General features: G+C 36.0%; 1 protein-coding gene across 2 annotated transcripts in view; it reads left to right on the top strand.

Annotated features, from left to right (window-relative positions):
* The window catches only part of ARK2N (arkadia (RNF111) N-terminal like PKA signaling regulator 2N), a 73,822-nt gene that overhangs the window by 27,374 nt on the left and 22,947 nt on the right, over positions 1-23,501 (top strand). Inside the window, exon 2 of one of the 2 annotated variants that reach the window (XM_065890169.1) lies at positions 4,785-5,569. In XM_065890169.1, the coding sequence (XP_065746241.1) occupies positions 4,855-5,569 (715 nt within the window). In that variant the 5' untranslated portion in view covers positions 4,785-4,854. Of the gene's footprint in view, positions 1-4,784; positions 5,570-23,501 lie in introns of those variants that run through there. The other variant, XM_065890168.1, reaches the window with a different exon arrangement.

Raw genomic sequence — 23,501 nt, 5'->3', positions numbered from 1 at the left:
TCAGATAAAGCTCAAGTTGCCTTTTTTTAAAAAAAATTATTTATTTTTGGCTGCATTGGGTCTTAGTTACCGCACGCAGGCTTTTCTCTAATTATGGCGAGCAGGGTACTACTCTTTGTTGTGGCACGCAGGCTTCTCACTGAGGTGGCTTCTCTTGCTGCGGAGCACAGGCTCTAGGTGCATGGGCTTCAGTAGTTGCGGCATGCGGGCTCAGTAGTTGTGGCTCGCGGGCTCCAGAGCGCAGACTCGGTAGCTGTGGCGCACGGGCCCGGTTGCTCCGCGGCATGTGGGATCTTCCCGGACCAGGGCTCGAACCCATGTACCCTGCATTGGCAGGCAGATTCTCAACCACTGCGCCACCAGGGAAGCCCTCAAGTTGCCTTTAACTACTCTCTCCTCTTGGTCAACCCCCACCCCCAACCTTATAGGACATTTTAAAAATACTTACAGAAAGTATGTGAAATCTTAAAAGAAATACTTTCTCATATAAACATGTCATATTTGCCTTGTAAAGGTATTGTTCTGCCTGTTCTATGGAGAATAGGTTGGTGGGTAGGAGCAAGACTGAATATAGAGAGACAGGAGTTGACTCTCAGTCATTCCATTGAAAAATAAGTGATGGAGGTTGTGTTTAGAGTGGTTGACAGTGGAGATAGAGAATAGTGGACAAGCTAGAAATCTAAGGATGTAGGATTGATAGGAATTAGTGATTGGTTGGATGCAATGAGTAAAGGAGAAAGCATTGTCAAGGATAACCCTCAGGTTTTTGGCATGAACAACTGAGATAATAGTGCTATTAACTGAGCTAGGGAAAGCTAGAGAAGGAGCAGAGTGGGGTAGTTCAAAGATTGGTGTAGTGAATTGATTGTCTTTGTGAATCTAAATGACGTCAAGTGGATATTTGAGTGGACTAGTATAGAACTCAGAGAAAGTCTAAGTTGGAGAAACAAAATCAGTAGTATAGGGATGGTAGTGGAAACTGTGAGTGGAGAATAGATCACTTCGGTGGGTGGGAAGAAGACTTTGCCCAAGGACTAAACTACTGAGGGGTTTGGTAGAGCGTTAAGCCTACAAAGTAGGCTGAGAAAGAGCAGCCAGAAGAATAGGGTAACCTGGAAGCCGAAGAAAGACTGTTTAAGGAGGAGAAAGTGTGGTTAGGCATAGAATGCTGCTTATACATTCAGTAAGATGAAGGCCAGACTTTTGTCTGTTGGATTTAGAGATATGGGAGTCATCAATGACCCTGGTAAGAACTGTGTTACTGGTTTGATAGAAGCAGATATCAGGTGGGATTTGGTTGGAGAGGGAGTGTGAGAGGTAAGAAAATAGAGGAAGGGAGGTTAGACAACTCTCTTAGTAAGGTTGGCTGTGAAAGAAGAGAATAGTACCCGGAGGAGGAGATGTGAGGTTGAAGTAGTAGATAAAAATTTTTTAATGAATGAGTGAATGAATGAATGGATGGTCTAGATGAATGTGAGAGGTTGATGAGTGCCAAGGAATAATCAGTAATGTAAGGTTCTAGGGAGATGAGGGGATGAGTTGTACTAACATTACATGTACACATATATACACAGAAGGGGATTGCCTTTAGATTGGAGGGAAGAACAGCATGGGAGGAAATGCTGTTCTAATAGGATAAATGCTATCTTGTATATTTCATACTCGAATGTAAATTCACTGTGAACATTAAATCAGAGGGTTGAGAGACTTTATCTCAAGGATGCAACTCCCATTTGATAGTTTTATCTTTTCTACTGCCAACTACATTTGACTACCTCTACCAGGAACATCCCACTTTTCCCCCGATCAAAAACAATATATGCAGTAAATAATCTGATTGTTTGGGAAGATTAATCTGTACTTCATTTTTATTCCGTTGCAGGGAGTTTTGTCAGAGCTTGTATTTCTATTTCCTGTGATTTTTTTTTTTCTTGTGTTTTATGAATTACAACAAAATTCCACTATGGGGGGAAATTCTAATAGAATTCACTGACTAAATTTGACCCCAATAGTAGTTGGTGTCCTGAGCAGAAAAAAGTACAACTCCTTCTTTCTTCAGAAGACTTTTCAGTAGATTTTATGTTAGAAGGGAGTTTTGAATAGGTAATAACTTACACGGGATACAGAATTCAAGAGGTACAAAACTATATACAGTAAAAAGTCTTTGACTCCTGTTCCTTCATTCACTCTCTTTCCTTGCCAAGGCAGCTGGTGTTACCATTTTCTTAAGTATCCTCCTAGAGATTTCTGTGCATCTATAGACAAACTGATATATAATTTTGTTCTTTATTTACACAAATGGTATAATGTATCTTTCTTGTTCATTTAACATTATGTGTTGGAAATTGCTCCATATTAGTATATGGAGAACCTTTTCATTCTTTTTTGCCACATAGTATGGGCATACCATGATGAGCTAACTGATGTCCTATTTATGGTTGATGCCAGTGTTTGTGATTGATATGGGCATATTTAATTGGTTTTGACTGCAATACTGGTTTCTTTTTTAGGCAGCAGAAGTCACTGTAAATCTCAACACTTAAATTTAAGGAAGTTGAAAGATAATTGATTGATGTGTCATATTGAAAGACATTGATAATTGTCATGTTTTCTTAAAGGAAAAACAGACTAGATGCGTTTGTGCTACCCACATTATTTAGTTGAAGAAATGAGTTTTAAGGATCATTTTAACAAATTTTTCATTCGAGTACATTTCTCAGATATTTCAGCTTTAAGAAAAATTTTATTCCAGAATATAACTTCATTCTCTACAAAAGAATCAACTCTTACGTTTATTCAGTTAGAAAATCTGTTTTATTCCTCATACCTGGGGATATTGCATATCTATTAATATTTTATTTCCTGTTTTTTTTTTTTTGTCAACATGCTTTATTTAAGACACTGGCAGTTTGTTGGTTTAACTTTTACTCCGTCTGTTGGCTTTCAGTGGTGTTGCATTCCTTTTGGAATGGTGTTTGGAATGACGTTTATGCTTATTTTCTTTCAGTTCAAAAATTAGTAATGGTACAAATATGGTTATGAAATAGACTACACATGGGATTAGGTTTTTTTTCTCCCTTAATTTTATTTATTTGTTTATTTATTTATTGCTGCTTGGGTCTTCGTTGCTGCTCGCCGGCTTTCTCTAGTTGCGGCGATTGGGGGCTACTCTTCGTTGTGGTGCGCAGGCTTCTCACTGCGATGGCTTCTCTTGTTGCGGAGCACGGGCTCTAGGTGCACAGGCTTCAGTAGTTGTGGCTCGCGGGCTCTAGAGCGCAGGCTCAGTAGTTGTGGCACATGGGCTTAGTTGCTCCGCGGCATGTGGGATCTTCCCGGAGCAGGGCTCGAACCCGTGTCCCCTGCATTGGCATGCGGATTCTTAACCACTGAGCCACCAGGGAAGCTCCATGAGATTGTTTTTAACTTATAAATGTTTCCAGTGGCCATGAATGTTCTGGTTTTCATGAATGTGTTAAGGAAAATTCATCAGAATGCCTGTTTTATCAGCAGCTGAGAACAGGACCTGAAAAAAACCCCAGATATATAGAACATTTATGTTTATAGTAAGCAAAAAAGTAGGCTTGTCATGTTAGATCAATAAATAACTCCATTTTTCAGATATCTTCTAGTTGCTGTCTACCATATAGTGGACTATCAAGTAACTTGATGGAATGAAGTGACGGAGATGTCTTATTGTGCCTCACTGACATACCATCTAGCTTAATGTTTGTGTCTGTTTGTGACTTATGGCACATGATCATTGCCTTCTTTAACATCAGTTGTTCAGGGTGAGGTATTTACTTGCTTTGCACATTGTTAGCATCCTCTTAAAAAACCACTAGTTAATGAAGTTTGCACTGTATAGGTCACAACTCTTGTGGCTAAAGATTATGTCCTGTTTCTCTGTGATTAAGTGGAGTTGTAGGACACACAGTGGTGGAAAGATATTAGGTTCTAAAGTTAGCATAGGAGATGGAGAATGTGTGTAGGGGGTTTTCTTTTAACCCCCTTAAGTCATTCATAGAATAGAGAGTTTAGGTTTTTTGGGTTCACAAAGTAATTAATCTGTATTTAGTGGCTATTGTTTATGAAACAAAACATATGTTTAAACATTAGACTCATCATATTCAGCCATGAGGAGAGGTTTGTGGGAACTAGGAAGAACTGAGGAAACAGCAGATTCAGGTTTTTCATCTTAATGCCCCTCTAGAGCAACTCCTGTTGAGAGGAATGACAACTTTGATGCATGTAATTACTTTTGTTGCCCACTTGCCAAATGCACTTAATTGATGGTTTTTTTTCCCTTTAACATAAGTGTACATTTGATGTCACTCCACTGTAACTCACTCCCTTGCTTCCTTTCTTTGAGGATTTGAATGTAAAAGTAATCATTCCAGTTCACTTGTTGTAGACCAGTTTTTTTGGAGCATTCCTTTTCATTTAAAGTTTACATACTTGCTAACTATATCAAAGCTTTGAGGATCCTTTTCTTGAACAGTTTAAATAAAGTTTTAAAGTTGAAAATCCTTGTTTGGTTGCTTGCTGGTCTTGCAAGTTCAGTAATAGAAGATTAATATTGTGCCATTTTTAGTAGCTGTGTATGCCAGTATTTTGGTCGTATTAAGTCCTTTGAATCTGACTGTTGTTCAAGCAAATAATAGATACATGTATTTTAAAGGCCTATATGATGGTAACTTTTGCTGCCCACTTAGAAAGGTAGGAATGTTGTGTTGATTAAATTATCTGCCATTTCCGTTTATTGATTTTTGTGTGTTTTTGTACAGGTTGCTTTCCCGTTGCATCTTTGACATAGTTTCCTAGACTCTGCTCCATGATTTAACTTGAAAGTCTGAAATGAAGATGGAGGAGGCAGTGGGAAAAGTTGAAGAACTCATTGAGTCTGAAGTCCCACCAAAAACATCTGAACAAGAGACAGCTAAGGAGGAAGATGGATCTGTAGAACTGGAATCTCAAGTTCCGAAAGATGGTGTGGTGGATTCTACAGTTCTTTCTTCAATGCCCTGCTTGTTGATGGAACTGAGAAGGGACTCTTCTGAGTCTCAGTTGGCATCCACGGAGAGTGACAAGCCGACAACTGGTCGAGTTTATGAGAGTGACTCCTCTAACCACTGCATGCTTTCCCCTTCCTCTAGTGGTCACCTGGCCGATTCAGATACACTGTCTTCTGCAGAGGAGAATGAACCCTCCCAGGCAGAAACAGCGGTAGAAGGAGACCCTTCCGGAGTGTCTGGTGCCACAGTTGGGCGCAAGTCTCGCCGGTCCCGATCTGAAAGTGAAACATCCACCATGGCTGCCAAGAAAAACCGGCAATCCAGTGATAAACAGAATGGCCGAGTCGCCAAGGTTAAAGGTCATCGGAGCCAAAAGCACAAGGAGAGAATCAGGCTACTGAGGCAGAAACGGGAGGCTGCTGCACGAAAGAAATATAACTTGTTGCAGGACAGTAGTACCAGTGATAGTGACCTGACTTGTGACTCAAGCACGAGCTCATCAGATGATGATGAAGAAGTTTCAGGGAGCAGCAAGACAATCACTGCAGAGATACCAGGTAGAGGATGTTTTTTAAACTGACTGTAGAGCACCTGATGGCATTTCTCAGCTCTCAGGCTCAGTTAGATGAGTGACACTTGAAAAAATCCAGGAGACCTGCAGCTCTGTGTAAATTTGAAGACTGCAGTGTATTAACAAGACATGGCCAATTTAAAAACCTGTTCTGAGGTTTCCAGTGCACTTTAGCACAACAGCCAAAAAAAATACTTAATGATAGGGACAGGATTATTTTTAAGTAATGGAATTTCTCACAAGTCTCTTTCTCTGTAACACATTACCTGAATTCCCATCATTGCCTTTCTAGCACTACTTAGATTTAATACTCACTGTTCAGCATTATTACTAAGTACGTTTTCCTCAGGAATAGGCACCTTGCTTTATTATATAGCCACCGCACTCGAGCTTATGGTGTCTGAAATAACATGTTCTACCTTTCGTTAAAGGTTTCTAATAACTATTCCTCCTAAAACAGTAGTTTTATGTGTCCCCCGCCATTCAGTGCATGTTTAGCTAGTTGTCACTTGCATTGAAAGGAATGTTTTTTGCAAAATTTCCCCCTTAACGCCCCCAAGTTTAAAAAGTACAGAAAAATCTGCTGTTCCAGCTCTTATTGGTATAAGAGTCTGTAATTTATTACATGTTTGACACATCTGCTTTCTCCATATTACTACGTCTGGTACTGTGTATGTACTACAAAGGCAGTCTTGAGATTTCATAGTGGAAGAAAGGTGAGGTCTGAATGGTTCTTGGGTGAATTCTCATTATTGAAGAGACTCGGATTAGGAACATTCTGTAAAGTACATGGCATTTAATAGATCATGACAGCATTATTTGTTGCTACGTTAAAGGGGGAAGTTTTGGTTTTCAAAGTTTTATGGGTGACTGTTTTTTCCTCCTAGTTTTCTGAAATGTTTCTGTTTCTATATGTCAGCATATTGCTGCTATACAAAGAATATTTCAAGATAAATCATATTGGGTTAATTAAACCTATAGCTAACCAAACTTACAGAAACTCAGTAATAATGATTTTTTAGGTGTTCAACTTAAAATAAAAGCATCATCCATATAGTGTATTAAATATGAGTTTTTAACCATCGTTGGAAATGCTTACTGTTTTAATATCTATTGAATTCCTTTGGTAGTTCTTTATGTTAAAATTACTGGGGGAGGGGATTTAATTGAAGCTTATCAGATGACTGCATGAGAGAAGCAAACTTTGGGGTTGTTCTAGGCAGGTTCTAGGTGTATTTCAGATTTACATTTAATATTTTAAAGAAAGCTATATTAACACCTATACAATTGTTTATGCATTCTTATGTCCTGTTCTAAGCTATTAATCAGGATCATGATGGATCTCTTGATATAGTGCTTACTTAATTCCACTCACTAAATAGATTTTTATGTAACTGCTCAATACTTTGTCTTTTTATGGAAAGGGAGAAGGTGGGTGAACAAAGTGCTCTTTGAAGATAGACCCCATTGTAGAGGTGGCATGAAAAATATCTTCGTGGGCATTCTCCCTATTTGGCTTAAATAGGTTAGGTGTGCTTTGTTCATATTTTCCAAACCTCTTTGCTAATTGACTACCTTGACCAGTGTCTAAAACTTCTAAAACATCAGTCTTCTGTTTCTTGTCTATTCTGAATTGTATACTAACCAAAACACCAAATTATCTGAATCTGTAATTTAGTTTCTATTGTGCACACCACTTAATAAGTTGGTGGATTTTGAAAATATGAAGAGTTTTCTAAGGTAATCATGGAGAATCAAATGGGAGGTAAGCTGTAGGGCCACTGTATATGACTGCCTAAGCTGTGCACCACAGAGTTACAGAAGGTGCTGTACACATAAGCAGCTGTGAGTGGTCTTTCCTGGAATTATGCAAAGCAAAGGTAGAACATCCTAAGTTTAAATATTAGGAAGTTCATTTCAATTATCCACATTGTTACACCCGAAAAATTTTGACATTTTTCATTGCTGATGTCATAATTATGTATACCTCAGTTTCTTGAATCAGATTATAACTTTGGGGCAGGGGGGATATACTCTACCTTATAGCAGGGCAGTTGTTGAAAAGTTGTATAGATTGTAAAGATAGGATAAATTGTGAACTGACTTATAAGATGAGTGCAACACCATGGACATTCAGGTGAACTTAAACTGGATGTACCTAACAGCAAATCTCTTGGAATTTGAAATTTGAATCCAGCTGTTTATACAGAATGGAAACCAAGAGGAAAAGTAAAAACTGAGATTCTTGCTATATGCTTTCATCAAGGTACAACTAATTTAGTAATTCAGAATTGCTGTATTTATAAACTATTTTTGGCAGCAGCTTAAACATTGAAGGAATTATGCTAAATATTCACTTATGCCAAACAGTTGAACAATTAATGCATTTTCTTTAAAAGAGTGGAAATAATTAATGCTGCAGACTTATATAGTGCATGGTGATGATTAATAATTGAGTTTGATATTTGGACAGTAGATGTTTATGAAGTGGTTTTGTTGTTGTTGCTTTAGTTAACAGTTAACTGACAGGCAGCTTAGTATCCACACTAGATCATTCTTTCCTTGAAGTTTTTGAAACTATATTGCTCTTTTATGAATCTGGAGGTATCATATCAAGATAATTCTGGCACTTCTTTCATTTGGGGGACTTAATGAGCAAAAATAGAGTATTTTGTAGTGCATATTAATGTGAAAATACTATGTGGTAGTCTTGAGTATTCAAGGCTTTTGTTGAGTGTCTCATTTATAGGTGATATTTTTGTATTATTAATCTTTGTACTTTATTATTAGAGCATTATTTCTTCGGGGGTTGGGGGGGTCAGTTTTTCTGTAAAATCACTTTGAGACTAGAGCTGTAAAGTCTGCTCTTTGCAGGGATTTTTTTTTTTTTTGGGCCATGACACACGGCTTGTGGGATCTTGGTTCCCTGACCAGGGATTGAACCTGAGCCCTCAGCATTGAAAACTCAGAGCCTTAACAATTGGACTGCCAGGGAATTCCCTGCAGGGAATTTTGATTTTAGTGAATGTGAATAAGTCTGTGACATCAGACTTCAATTCAAAAATTCTCTGAACAGACCAGCTTACATGCATCATTGTAGGTGGGCAGCAGGGAAGAGTCTTTCCAGTGACCGTTGTTTTTCATAATATTTAGTATAGAATAAACCTCAGGGTAGCTTCATCTTGTCTTGGCTATAATGACCTGCTTTTGTGTGGTTTAATAGTCCACCATGCAAGTGCCCACTCAGACTGAGGTTCCAAAAATAGTATCCACCTTGGTAGGTAAGGGTCAGTTGTCTTGGCTGTTTTGCATTTTAGAAAATCTAATCGGTCTTTGTTGGAGAATGTCAGGGAGGCTGTTGAGGACACCTGTTTAAGATCATCTGAATCCTCAATCCATGTGGCCAGGCGCAGCTCAGTCCTACTGAAGCTAGGATCTCAGCACTCACTACTCACCACACACAATTATACAGTGAAATTCCTCATGATAAGCTATCATTTTACCTTACAGTTTTTCTGAGGTAGAGACTTATTATGCTTGATCAATTAACTCTTACTTGAAAAAAATTTCTTTAGTAAATCCTTTGTAGGAAATTTTGAAAATAGAAAAATGTGATGTATAAGATTAAAATCCTGCTTTTGTTAACATTTAAGTATATTGCCTTCCATAATATGTAACAAAATTTATCATACTATGTATACTTCTTTCTTTCCCTCTAACATTGCATTTTGAGCCTTTAACCAAAACACAATAGTCTCCCTAAAACCATGTATGGATTTTGAATAATTTAGCTAACTATAAAATAACTTCCCTACTCCTGGCCCTTTGGGCTGTTTTTAGTTTTTCCTATTATGAGGAAGGGTATGAACACTTGAAGGCTCTTGACACATACTGCCAAACTACTTTTTAATACTTTATTAAGTTTATTCCATCCAGGAGCTTGAGTATTTGTTGCATTATATTCTTTCTATTGAGTGTTTATAAAAATGTTGCTGGTTTGATGGATGAACTGTATCTTTAATTTGCATTTCTTTGATTACTAATGAAGTTGAAAAATCATATTGGCCATTTGTATTCTTTTGGTAAACAGTCTATTCATGTTCTTTGCACATTTTCCTCTTGCTACACTTGTTTTTTTTTTTTAATTGATTTGTGAGGATTCTTAACCTACTGGGGATTGAATTACTTGAAAAATATTATTATTAATTTAAGCGGTAGCAACTCATGGTAGAAGATAAGACCCCCAAACCCATGTTAGGAATTCCATGACCTTTTTCCTATATTGAATATGAAGTGACTAAAAGCCCCATGTCCCCAATTTAAGCCTCTGTAATCTGATTGTATTTTGGTAGCTATTTAGGAGACTCACTAAATACATTGATAACAAGACACTGAGACTGAGTAATCAGTTGAAGACTGCCTGAAAAGTGATTAGTAAATGCAAACAAAGCAGGTAATATCTGTGCAGTTTTCAGTCTGGCTATATGTTAGAATCACTTGTTGGGGGTTGGGAGCATTTAAAACTTATGATGTCCAGACCCCACCGCAGACCAATTAAATCAGAATCTCTGGATCTGACCCAGGCATCAGCATTTTTCTCCCAGCTTTTTTGAGATACAGTTGACATATAACATTGTGTAAGTTTAAGTAAGGTATACAACGTGTTGATTTGATAAATGTATATACTGCGAAATGATTAGCACAGTAGGGTTAGTTAACACGCCTCTCACTTCACGTAGTTATAATTTGTGTGTTGGGAAGTTTTAAGATCTGCTCTCTTAGCAACTCTCAAATATACAATACAGTATTGTTAACTATAGCCACCATGCTGTATTACATCCCCAGAACTTACTCATCTTATAACTGGAAGTTTGTCCTATTTGATCACCTTCACTCATCCTTGCTGCACCCCGTACTCTCCACCAAACTACTCTGTTTTTTTGAATTTGTTTTTTTTTAAGATTCCACATGCAAGTGAGATCATACAGTGTTTGTCTTTCTCGGACTTATTTCACTTAGCATAAAGGCACCAGCATTTTTAAGCTCCCAGGTGATGACAGTGGGCAGCCAGGCTGAGAACTACTCAGTTAAGCAAAGTGATATGTTAAGTCTCCCATAGCTAAAAATCATTGTAAAACTGGTAGTCTGCTTCTGTTAAGTTCTGAACAGTGTCATCTAGTTTTTAAATATGTTATTAGTGATTAATAAACATAAGCACCTTTAAATTTTACTCCATTTAAGTGATTATTTTAAAAGCATGCATTGTTTAAATGTGGTTTTCTCTATGCTACAGTGTCTAGATAATGTTACCTTAAATTTAGAAGCTTTGAAATCTTACTGGTGGGTATCCTTTGGCAATCTCTAATGTTAAAGCACCAAGGTATTATTTTCAGCCTGCTTTTCCTAGCTTATTTCCTAAAGTGAGTGCCTTTAAAAACTTTGTGTATGCAAAAGCATAAGCTTTGCTTTTGATGTCTTTCTCAAAGTAGGATATATTTTAGTGTTAATAAAAGGACATATGTGTGTTTAAGGTGAGAATATGGTCCCTGGTTGTTGTTTGTTTTTTTTAATGTATTTTTTAGAGCAGTTGTAGGTTCACAGCAAAATTAAGCAGAAGATACAGAGATTTCCCACTTATTCCTGTCCTCACATGCGTACAGCCTCTTGCACTATCAACACCCCCACAGAATGGTACATTTCTTATAATTGATGAACGTAGATTGACATATTATCACTCAGAGTCCACAGTTTACATTAGAGTTCACACTTGGTGTTGTGCATTCTGTGGGTTTTGTTTGACACGTATCATTGGGTCCTCTTTTTAAGACTTCAAAATGTCTTGTTTTCAGTATTTATTGCTGGTAGTCATCTTTATGAGGCTGCAACTTATCTCACTGTCCTTAGCATAAGTATTCTCACACCAGTTTTTTGAATTCAGCTTTTAAATACTCATTTTCCAGTGTTTGTTGAAAAATAAGCAGTGCCAGAATCTGAAACATCAAAGTAGCCATATCATTTCCTGTCCTGTACACTTCAGTTTACCCAGCACTTATAATGGGGATAAACTGTTTAAAGAAAGTTTAGTATTCTTTAAATTCCATTTAGACTTTCCATAAGCTAAATATGTTACACTTCAGGGAAAGGTATGCCCTTCTTGAGGAAGTTTACTTATAAATAAGGTGTTTTTAAAAAAAATAAATTAATTTTATTTATTTTTGGCTGCGTTGGGTCTTCGTTGCCGCGGGCAGGCTCTCTAGCTGCGGCTAGCGGGGAGGCTACTCTTTGTTGCGGTGCGCGAGTTTCTCACTGCGGTGGCTTCTCTTGTTGCGGAGCACGGGCTCTAGGCACGTGGGCTTCAGTAGTTGTGGCTCATGGGCTCTAGAGTGCGGGCTCAGTAGTTGTGGCGCATGGGCTTAGTTGCTCCGTGGCATGTGGGATCTTCCCGGACCAGGGCTTGAACCCATGTCCCCTGCATTGGCAGGTGGATTCGTAACCACTGTGCCACCAAGGAAGCCCTTTTTTTTTTTTTAATGTGAAGAAAGGGGATGGAATGCAGTAATCAGGGGAGGAGGAATGAAATGAAGTTAGAGGGAAAGTTGATAACAATAAACTTTATGAGGTTTTTGTTTGCTAGGTAGAATTGGGCTAAAAATTTGTCCCATAGGCTTTTAGGCATTGAAAAGAGGTGGCATGACATAAGCAGTTCTCATTTTCTAGGAGAAACACTTCTTTTCTTGATACTGGAAACTGAGACCTGGGAAATTTTTCTTTTGTCTATTCATAAAAAATCACTATGAGATAAAGTAAACCATATTTTCAGAAATACCCTGAGATAAATGCAACAGAGCATTTCATAGGGTAGTTCTTTATAAGACTTCTTGGTATAGGTAGATGGTATAAGGCCAAGATTGATTGATTCCATCAGTCATTCATTCAGCAAATATTTGGGCACCTACTATGCGGCATTGGGAATGCAGTAGTGAATGAAAAGTCCTTGCCCTCATGAAACTTAAATCTTTTCTGAGGAGACAGATAATAAATGAATTCATCATATGCTATCAGGTAGGGATATACACTATGATAATAAAGCAGGATATAAGAGATGAGATAAAGATGGACTAAGGATGGGGTAGAAAAGCTTTTTTTTTTTTTTTTTTTTTTTTTTTTTTTTTTTTTCCCTGTACATAGGCCTCTCACTGCTGTGGCCTCTCCCATTGCGGAGCACAGGCTCCGGACGCGCAGGCTCAGCGGCCGTGGCTCACAGGCCCAGCCGCTCTGCGGCATGTGGGATCAGCCTGGACCGGGGCACAAACCCGTGTCCCCTGCATTGGCAGGCGGACTCTCAACCACTGCGCCACCAGAGAAGCCCAGAAAAGCTATTTTAGATATTGTAGTCAAGAGTGGTCTGAGGAGGTAACATTTTTAATAGCTCCCTGAAGAAATGAAGAGTTCAGTATAATTAGTTTTATTAGAAACCCAAAGTATATGGGACCCAAACCAAAGCTGATCTGGCCTAGTTCGAGGATAAAACACTGTATGTAGAGGAGCATATCCTAAAACTAGAATCCTGTGAAACCACTGTTCTACTTGCTATTAATAGCTGTACACTGTTCACACGTTTGGGAAGTGCTGGATCATGTGGAAGCAGATTTCTTTACTGCAGGACAACTCGGAGACGTTAATGTGCTCTCCAATGTGGGGAGGATATGATTTGTAGCATATCCCAAACTTAACCACAAAACTTTTTGTTTTTTGAGGCATACCTTTTAGCACCTTGCACAGACCAGGGTTTATAAAAAACTGACCCAGAGGTATACATGGATTATGCATATCCTCTGTGGGGTTTTTTGTTTTTTTTTAAAATTTGGCTAAGTCAGGTCTTAGTTGCGGCACGTGGGATCTTTATTGTGGCATGTGGGAGTTTTCCTTTTGGCACTCAGGCTCTAGAGTGCGCAACCTCAGTAGTTGCAGCATGTGGGCTCTCTACTTGTGGCATGTGGGCTCTAGAGCGCGTAGGCTTAGTTGCCCTGCGGCATGTGGGATCTTAGTTCCCCAACCAGGGATCGAACCCATGTCCCTGCATTGGAAGGCAGATTCTTAACCACTGGACCACCAGGGAAGTCCCCTCTATGTGGTTTTTCCATAAGGAAAAAAAAAATTTTAACTTAAAACAAGAGCATTTGATAAAAATCAATTAGCTGACAGTTATTGTATACTGATTTATTATGGGTCAGCTGTCAAAACAACTTTTAGAATTTTAAAGTCATAGTGTGAAAATATTCAGGGATGCAGTGGTTTTCAATCAAGGCTGTACATTAGAATCACCTGGGGAGCTTAAAACAAAAAGGACCTGTAATGTCTGGGAGCCACCTAGGTTTTGGTATTTGTTAAACCATTCCAGGTCTTTATGTTCAGCAAAGGTTGAAAAACACTGTTACAGATTAATAGTTGTATAGTAACAGAATACACAATCCTCCACAGATTCAGTGAAGCTATGAAAAATGGTAGTATCATGTTGTGTTTCTCAGAATTACCAACTTTTGTTTGGTTAATTAATTAAAGTGCCCCTTATGAGTGCTATACCTATATGGCTGTTCTTAGTAATGCTTATGCCATTTTCCTGAATAAGCTTGTCTTAATAAAAATACAGTTTTCTCATTTAACCATGTTTTATCAAATGGCCTCAATGTCTTTAAAGCTGACTTCAGTTGTGCTGGGGGATCTGAAGGAGCGCCCAGGGAAATTCCAGGATTACTTGACAGGGGTGCTGTGTGTGATAGGTGCTACATAGGCAGTGTCCTAGAAGAGGCCATGAGCTGTTTTTCCAAGATGCAGATGCAGAAAGAGGAGAAGTTCCTGGTGTGGATGGAAAAGCTAACTCTACTTGACACTGGTGAAGAGAACAAGCAGCTACTGGAACCCAGGGAACTTAAAATGCAACTAGTTGGCCAAAGAATTTCCCCTGTCGCCCAGTCAGGTGCTTACATGCAGATGCCTGATTCCCAAGAACTGCCACAGCAGCCCTTTGTGACTTGTCACAATGTTGACAGTACATTAGCGTTCTCAAAGACATTACAGTTTTCCAATTAACTTTGCTGAAAATGGGAATATTACAGAACAACCTTTATCTGCTTTTTGAATTGTGTAAGAAAGAATATGCTTTTGCCCATTGTAAGTTTCTTTTGATGATGTTTAAAAAATGATAATAGTAAACAGTTTCTTTTTAAAAAATTAGATATTCAGAACAGAGTTTGATAAATTCTAGCTTGAGTTTTGTTACATGTGGTTGGAACCTAGAACCATATTTATACGATGGTAGGGGTGATCCTCATATTTATGCTTTTTTCATGCAAAAATATAAATAAAATATAAAATAGGGAATCTTAGTGAATCCAAGGTGGGTAAGTAGTTAATTCCCTGAGAGTCTCTTAGCATTATTCTCTACAAATACTGTTGACTCCCTTCTGATTCCAATAGGAGGAATGATGTAATTAATCCCGCTCTGGAGGTCATGAGTGAATATATTGCATGAACACTTTTCTGTCATTCTTTCGTATGTCATTTAATGAACTAATTTGTTGCTAGTCTTTAATGAATTATATTAAATAGCCTTTGTATGCAGGAAGAATGAATTATTTTTGAGCAAATTAATGCTCTGTACCTACTATGCAAGATACTGTAGGGAAAGCGGATTAGAAAGGAGTTTGATTTCATGCATGAGAAAAATAGTTTTCATTGTTACATAGATAAATTTTTATTTTGAGCTTTAACTTAAAGCTCAGTGCCTGAGCCAATAACCTGGCAGACATCATCCAGAGGAATTGTTTGGTACTCTGATGTAAAGGGTACCTCTAGAGGATACAGATGAAATGGTCACTCTATTAAGGGTGTGTTTTGAATCGGTGTTTAAATTACTAGTGACTAAGTGTATTGGCTAATGTACTACCAATTTAATTTTGTTTTCAATCCCTGGACTGAAAATAAATGGCATGTTAAAGAGCCCATGGAGTGTGTCAAAGGGGAGAAAATAGCACAGCATTGAAAGGTTTTGCAACATGATAGATTTTTAATGTGTGGCCTAGGGCTGGGAGATACTGGTATTTTATCTTTTCTGGGTTGGTAGGAATATTGTGAGAAAAAGCTAAATTAGGAAGAAAATTTTCAGTAGGAATATATAACTTTGCTAACATTACCTGTTTTTTTAAAATTGTACTTTCTACTGGGTTTACTTACAATAAAAATTTAGGAGTCTTTCCCTTCAAATTTATAACCTAATAACTTCTCAATATGAATAAGGTTAATTATTTTAATATTTAATGTAGTTGCAACTTTGGAAAAGATCTAATTCTGTGTTTTGCAAGAGGAAAGATAGGTGGCATATTTGGAGTTTCATGTATAGTTAACACAAGAACAACAGGAGTTTGAACTGCATAGGTCCACTTATATGCAGATTTTTTTCACTAAATATGTGCTGTAGTTCTATACGATCTGAGCTTGATTGAATTCGTGGATGCAGAACCAGAGACTGTAACATTTTATGTGGATTTTCTTCAACTGTGCAGTGGGTGGGAGCCCCAACCCTTGTGTTGTTCAAGGGTCGACTGTATAAACAATAAAGACCTCTGTTTTATTTTAGTAATTTACCGGTAACCACTCAGAAAAATTGTCACCACTTTTTCTAATTAGTTCTATATTCAGACATTTATACCTTGTAAATTAACTGTAATAGACTGAGTCAATTTATTTTGCTCTTCCAGTTTTGAAGTGAAAAATGACTATTGTGGTTTTTTTCTTTTTAAAACTTGATATATGAGAATTGGGAGTTTCTCTGAAATGATAGTGCAACACTTGTAAACTACTTCAGCCAATTTTTTTAAATTAAGTTTTATGTCAACAGGAAGAGCAGATTGGTTTTGGGTGACTGACAGGTTTTTAACTAATCTGTAATCTTTACTTGTAGTTGCGATGTTTTCAGGGAAGTTTGTTCTGTCTTCAAATTCTCCCTGGCATCACAGATTTTACTAGGCATGGATTCTTAGATATAAGAAAATGTTAATTTAATTTCAGCATGTTAACATGACTGCTTTTCTATGCATGTATAAACTGCTTCAGGCACTTAACAGATTTCTTTTTTGTTTCATGATTTAATATTTCATATATTAAGCATATAGTGGAATGCCTTTTAATTTTAAAATAATTAATGAATCCTTTAAGAATAACATATAGACATATTCCTAGTATTGACTGGGATATATTCTAATTCTTGTTGTTACTAGATAACAGAGTAGGAGATCTACAGATTTCTTTTTGCCTTTTAGAGAAAAATGTCAATTTAATGGAATTATCAGGCATAGGTTTTAATAATTGATACTCAAGGTAAAAATATTTTGAATATTTGAGAAGGTGTTAATAATTTTGGGAAGCCTTTTCTACATAATTTTGGATAAAGATGTGGACAGAGAGGTTTTGATAGAAAGAAAAGGAACACCAGAATATATTGATTTAATTCATAGAATATATGCCAAAATATTAAAATTTATTCTGAAGTAAAAATTGACATTTTGTGGTTTTGAGAGTTTAACCTTAAGAATAATTTTATAGCAGAAACATATATACAGATTTCCCCCTGATTTTCAGTTTCTCACAGTGCCTTGAAAATGTGTTGCTGTCTTAAAGAGTATTGTTTTGAAAAACAGTAGTTTTTTTTTAATATGAGTTGTGCTTTAAAGTGATTATACCTTTTCCAGATTGCACAATTTAAAAACTCTTCTTTCAGAAAAATTTGTTTTTGTATTATGGACAAAGAAGTATTAAGTATTTGAAGTAGTTTTAAAAAAACTCAACTGCTGTTGTGGATTGTTGAATTCTCTTTCACTGAGGCAAAGTCTGTATTCCTAAGATTATAGTACTTATATGTACTAATACAAAGAAGTGGGAATTATTTTTGGATTATGTGGTGGCATTTTTATGTAGGTATTGTTTTAGAAGTGCCTAGTGGTCTTCCCTTAACTTCCCTTTAATTCCCTTAATTTTCCTAGAATTTTAAGAAGGTTAAGAAATATATCCTGTTTGGACTTTTTGTAGTGTATAAAGGGCTAATGCTGGACAGAAACTTCTTTCAAGTTATAGCATTAATCTAGACATGGTCCAAATGCTTTTTATTTAAGAATATAATCCCGTATCTGGATTATGTCATCTCTAATGGGTACATATGGAATTTAGTTGCTGGTATTTAAAAGGGGGGGCAGTGAAGATAAATGTTTTCTAATAATCTGTCTATAGACTGTTTTCTGCCTAGTTTATACTAGTTCAGTGTTCTAGGACATTAGATTTCTAATCATTTTAAGAGAATTTAATCAGCAGGTTAGAATTACCAGGTTTTCGAGCCACTCATTAGATGATAACTTTTAATTATATTGATGTGTACTTTGTGTGCTTATTAAAACTTGAGTGTAATAAGAGCTCAAATAAAATTTTAATTTAGAACACAGTTCAGTAAAATTAAAATCTTAAAACTTAATATTTTGCATGAAGTGTTTTTTTTTTTTAATTTAGAATAAAGTTTCTGTCATTTTGGGGCTCCAAGAGAAAGCCTGTTTTTTGTTAGCAAGTCAAAGGAATAAGCCTAGTCTCAAGGGGGTATGTTGGTGCACGTGCTCGTGTATGTGTACCCACCTTCAGAATTTTGAAATAATTAATTCTGTATTTTTATTAATGTTATAGTTGGCAGGTTGCTGGAGACATAACTATGCAATAGTCTACAGGGATTTTAATGGATTCAGGTCATTAATATATCCATTTATTGCTTCCTAAATGTGTGTTGAAAAAAAGTTGCCCACATACTAGTTAGGGTGATTAGTTAAAGGGAAAAATTTATTTCTTAGGTTATCAAGTAAAGATTTGGACCACTTGTTTGTTTCATTAGCCGACTGAGTAAAAGAATATACATGAACTAGTTTATTTTGCATCATTGCTTTTGTCATTCCTTAGTGTTAGGTATATTTAACAGCAGAGACTCTAGTCTCTGGGTCAAGGTATAGCTCAATTTAATTAGATTTATTACTTAAAATTTGTATGCAAGTCAGAATATTAGAAATGAAGTCATTTTAAATGTATTAAATCGGCTGTTAATGAAAGAAATGCTATAGTGATTTCTTTTGTTGAGCAAAACAAAGCACCCAGATTGATATTACTGATAATTTTCATTTTTAATATACAGCTAAATTTGCCTGATGGTACAGTTATATGAAAATTATAGGAAAGATGGTGAATAGACTTCATGCTATGTATCATCATTTGTTTAGAGTAACATATTATAGGCAAGTTATTTTACAGAAGGTGACTTTTAAAAATAATTACCTGTTATATTTTGTTTAACTTGTATTGATTTCCTCTCTTCTGTTGGTATTATTTAAGTGGTACAGTGAGGGCACAATGAAAAAGATTTTGTGGCGTTCCACATGTCAGAAAATACAGTATCAAAACAATTTCAGCAAATTTATTAAACTGAAAATTTATTAATTTATTATTAAATTTGTTCTAATAAAAATTGTTCTCAAAGAATAATTCTCAAAATCTTCTCTAAAAATGGTGTATGTGCCCTTAATCATTGTACAGATAAGAAACTTGTCTTTTTAATTTGTCTAGAACAGTTGTATGAGTACATTAATTGTAATCAACGTGAATGACTTCCGAGTTCTATACTTTTCATTTTTTTCTTGATTTCTGTTTTTAATTTCTCTGAAGTTTAGGAAAGTTAGTGGGGATTGAAACCAAACTGTTAGTTTACTAGTAATGAGTAGATCTTTTCATAGTATCTTAAATTACTACATCTTAAAGTAGAAGACATCCTAAGAAATGAAGGAATAATAATCCACGAGGAAATGTATTCTTTGGTAATGAAGGTATTCATATTATAACTTTAAGATTTGGGAAGAATGTTATCAAATTACTGTGATTTTAATTTTTATTGCATTTTCTTTATATCTTTTACCTAACTCTGCATTTGAAGTGTATCAACTAACCTAGATAAATAAAAATTTTAAAAAAGAAATGTTTCTTGTTACTCTATTTAGGATCATATTGCATTAGTTATAGTGATTCCCTGCCAGTTAATTCACATTAGGTGTTCCTGAGTCAGGAAACCTGCTTTTCCATAATGGAATGAATGGCATTAGTTTGTAGGTATCACTAATAATAGATTTTACATGATGTTTTTCGGATAATTTTCAGGTTTTTTTGTAGTTGGTATATCAAAAAAGAAAATAACAAAATACCAGTGTTAACATAAAAGGTGGAGATTCTTCTCTTTTGTATGTCCTTCTAAGTTATCCTATTAAAAATTTAGGAATATTTAGAAAATATCAAAATTTAGACTACATTGAGGAATAATCAAAAAGCCAGAATGGATGTGTCTTTTGCAGGGTACATAGACATGAGGATGTAGCTAAAGTCATATCTAATTTTCATCTTCTTCCTTCGTGTATGTAGTGCAGATATTTTAGTTTTGTTCTTTATAGATCTGAATCCTCAAAGCAGTAGGTTGTGGATTTGTCCCTGAGATACAAAGATAAATTGAAAGATGGTGGTGACCTCTTCAAGTGCCCTGTTTTCTGTATTTAATCTTGAATATTTCCTTTTACTTCCTCTTTGATACTTTCAAAGTTAACTCTTCATCAGTATCGTAGGTAACTTTTCTGGGTGGGCAAAATGACCTGTTTTTTGTCAGTATGATGTAAGAACAGATGTAATCCTTAAAACTTTATTCCTCCCTTGGAAACTATAACATCTAAATTTTTAATAATTGAGATGAGTATAATGCGAAAAGTACAAAATAGTTATTGACTCAATTTTATTTTAAAAATGTTTTTTTAACTCTTAAACATAAAATTTCAGTGCATATTGCTGCATTTCATTTTCATTTAGCACTGTCTTATTTTTCTTTTTTCTAAAAGAGCTTTATGCTACTATTATAAAGAAAAGATACACAGTTTTTGGTATTTAAAGTTGTTTTTCTAGAGATGGCCCTTTTCTATATAGATTTTTTGTCTTTTCTGGTTGATGTAGTTCATCTTTTCCAAGAGATGCTTTGAAAATGACTGTTTTCTTTTTATTCAAATTGTTCTCTCTCCATGTGTGTATATATATTGATTGATAGTAATAAAATACAGCATATGTATTCTCAAGTAATTTTTCTCATTTGCAAAATAATCAATTTTCATCTTGGTAAATATTTAGATGTCTAATGAAAAAGCTGTTTTCTTATTGGGTAGGTTCTACCAAAATGCAAATTCCCTTCTGCAACTCTTGAGGTTTTTCCTTTTTCTCAGTCCCTCAGGCCCATACCTTATTCCCCCTACACTTCTTTTCCTTACTTAGTCACCACACACATGCTCCTCCTCCTTAGACTCCTTGCCTAGGTAATTTCTAAGAACTCTTCTTTTAGATGTAACTTTTTGAATCTCACTATCTGGATTGAGACTGAGTGTGATTTCCACCCCCTCCCACTCTCTCTAGATGTTGTAGATAATGGCACTGGGTTTATTAGGCCCTTTAATGACTGGGGCAACAGAACCTCTGTGGGGTCCTTTGCAGCAAGGTGGATTTTTTTTCTCTCCTAGTGAGGGGTTTGGGGAGATTGGCTGTAGTAAAGAGGAGAGAAGGGATTTATTCTGGGGTTTATTGTATATTACTATAGCCATTGAAATGGGAATTGAATGAGCAAACACTGTATTTGTCCATTTGCCCCACATTTTCTTGGGCCTAAGACTTAGCAATAGAGAGAGAAGGAGGAGTGGTGTTTCCAGATGTCTCTGGGATACAAGAGGAATTCCTGTTTCCTAGATTTGATTAGATTTCATATTGGGAGACTGACAAAACTTGTGTTAGTGCAAGGGCTCTCTCTGTAGGCAAGAATGATGCCAAATATGAAATAATCCCAAATGATCTCTGTTTGGCTTTGAAACACTTTCATATGAATACATCCAAGCTGGCATTTCACTTCAAACAAAAATAAAAATACGAAAGCCACATGTGTGATGACCTCATTAATCCCAGCAAAGCATTTACTTAACAAGTGGGTTAATCTATGACCAATAGAAGGCACCATCCCAGTCAGTGATGATTTCTCAAAGCTTCTTGCTTGCAGGCTGTGTACAGCAGAGTTTACATACAAAGATAAGCAAGCAAATAATGAAGTAGGGTAGGTGCTAATTATAATGGAAAGGTGGGGCATTGGACCAGTGTTTGAACTATTGTGTTCTGTGTTATGTCTTTAACCTTAACCATAACCCTGTGAACAAACAGTCATACAGTTAAGAAGTAGGCAGGACTTTAACCTACGTATTTGCTGCCAAAAATCTGTGTACTTCCTATGCTGCTCCCAGTCTCATTCTGTATATTTCCCATTCCCTCATCACTGATAACAACTGTAAACTATTCTGGTTTCACCTACCGAGGACTCAAATTTCTCATCTGTAAAATGAGCCTGGTAAATTATGTATTCTGTAGTTCTAAAATTCTGTGCTTTTTGTTGTTAACTTTGAAAAGAGGGATTTGTCAGAGATAAACGTAGTAGAGGATGTTAGGCTTTGTTTTGCTTTGGTTTTTTGTTTCTGTGATTCAGATTTTTTCCATGAGATTTAGAAGAGAACATCTTTGAATAAAAGGAAACTAATTCATAAAATTAAACATTTGTCGATAATAATACAGAAGGTTTAAAGTCACACGGGGTAAACTTCACTGTATCAGGAATGTGTGATGAACAGATACATCTGTATTTTGGTATTTGAAAAGTTAGAACCTGTTTATAGACTAGGAAGTCAGAGAGAGGACACAAACCTATCTAGCATAATATAGACAAGTTGATGTTCTGAAATAAAACATAGTCGGTGGATTGCTTGACCTTTTATTTTTCTTCCCTTGTAATGAGCAGCAAAAAGTTCAAGATATTTCAATCAGGAGAAGAAACAGCATTTGGATTAACTACAGACCAAGTAGTTATTAAATAATTGTGTTAAATTTACCTTTATAGAGAGATGCTCTTAATGACTATAGAAAAACTAGTTAAGTTCATCATTATAAATTGATGTTGTAAGATTGACAGATACCAAATGGGAGAATGTACGGTTTGGATAACCTTTTATGTTGTAAACATGGACTGCTTAGTGACTACATTTTAAATTGGAAATGTTTCCATGTGTAATTTTACTTGAAGTGACTATTTTGATGTTTTTGAAAGTCAAAATAATCTTAGTAGCCGTGCAATTGTTTTAACAATCAGCGAGAGGAAGGACAGTAGCTTCATGTTTATTCCATCCTGTAATGAATTGGTGGAGTCAAACTGGAAGTGTAGCTAGCTGCTTCTGTTATTAGTATGCTGAGTTTTTCTAGCTCCTCCTCAGTGGTTTGATTTTATTTTTTCCTTCAATAGATACTTATTTTAAAAGGATCTTACCTGTCTCTTAATTCTGCTGTGTAGCAAGAATCGTGTTTTTAAAGAATATCACAGATTGTCCCCATCAGTTAGCTAATATTTCACACTTAGCGGTTCAAAGTCCAAGCCCTGAGGCTAAGTGCTTTGAACATATCTTATTTAATTTTGGTTTGCTAATAAGTATAAGATGACTTTGGAACACAAGATCCTTAATTGTGGTTTCTTGTTGGAAGGCAGAGTTGGAAAGGCAACCTTTTCTTTACTTTATTAAAGTTGATATAGTACTGACTTGTCATTGTTTGAATATACTAGATATAAAAATTGACAGTGATAATTTATTTTAATTTTTAAGTATAATTAAAATGTGAAAATATTACTGTCTTTGTTTATGATGAATACTAAATTTAAGCTAAGCTATAAGGTGTGCTGTTTGGAAATATGGAAGATACAAGAATGAAGCCAGATAACAAGTTTATGCTTGTAT

This window comes from Phocoena phocoena, chromosome 13, assembly GCF_963924675.1.
Source record: "Phocoena phocoena chromosome 13, mPhoPho1.1, whole genome shotgun sequence".
Taxonomy (NCBI): Eukaryota; Metazoa; Chordata; class Mammalia; order Artiodactyla; family Phocoenidae; genus Phocoena; species Phocoena phocoena.
Note: the sequence above shows the minus strand (reverse complement) of the source record. Positions and strands in the feature narration are given on the sequence as shown.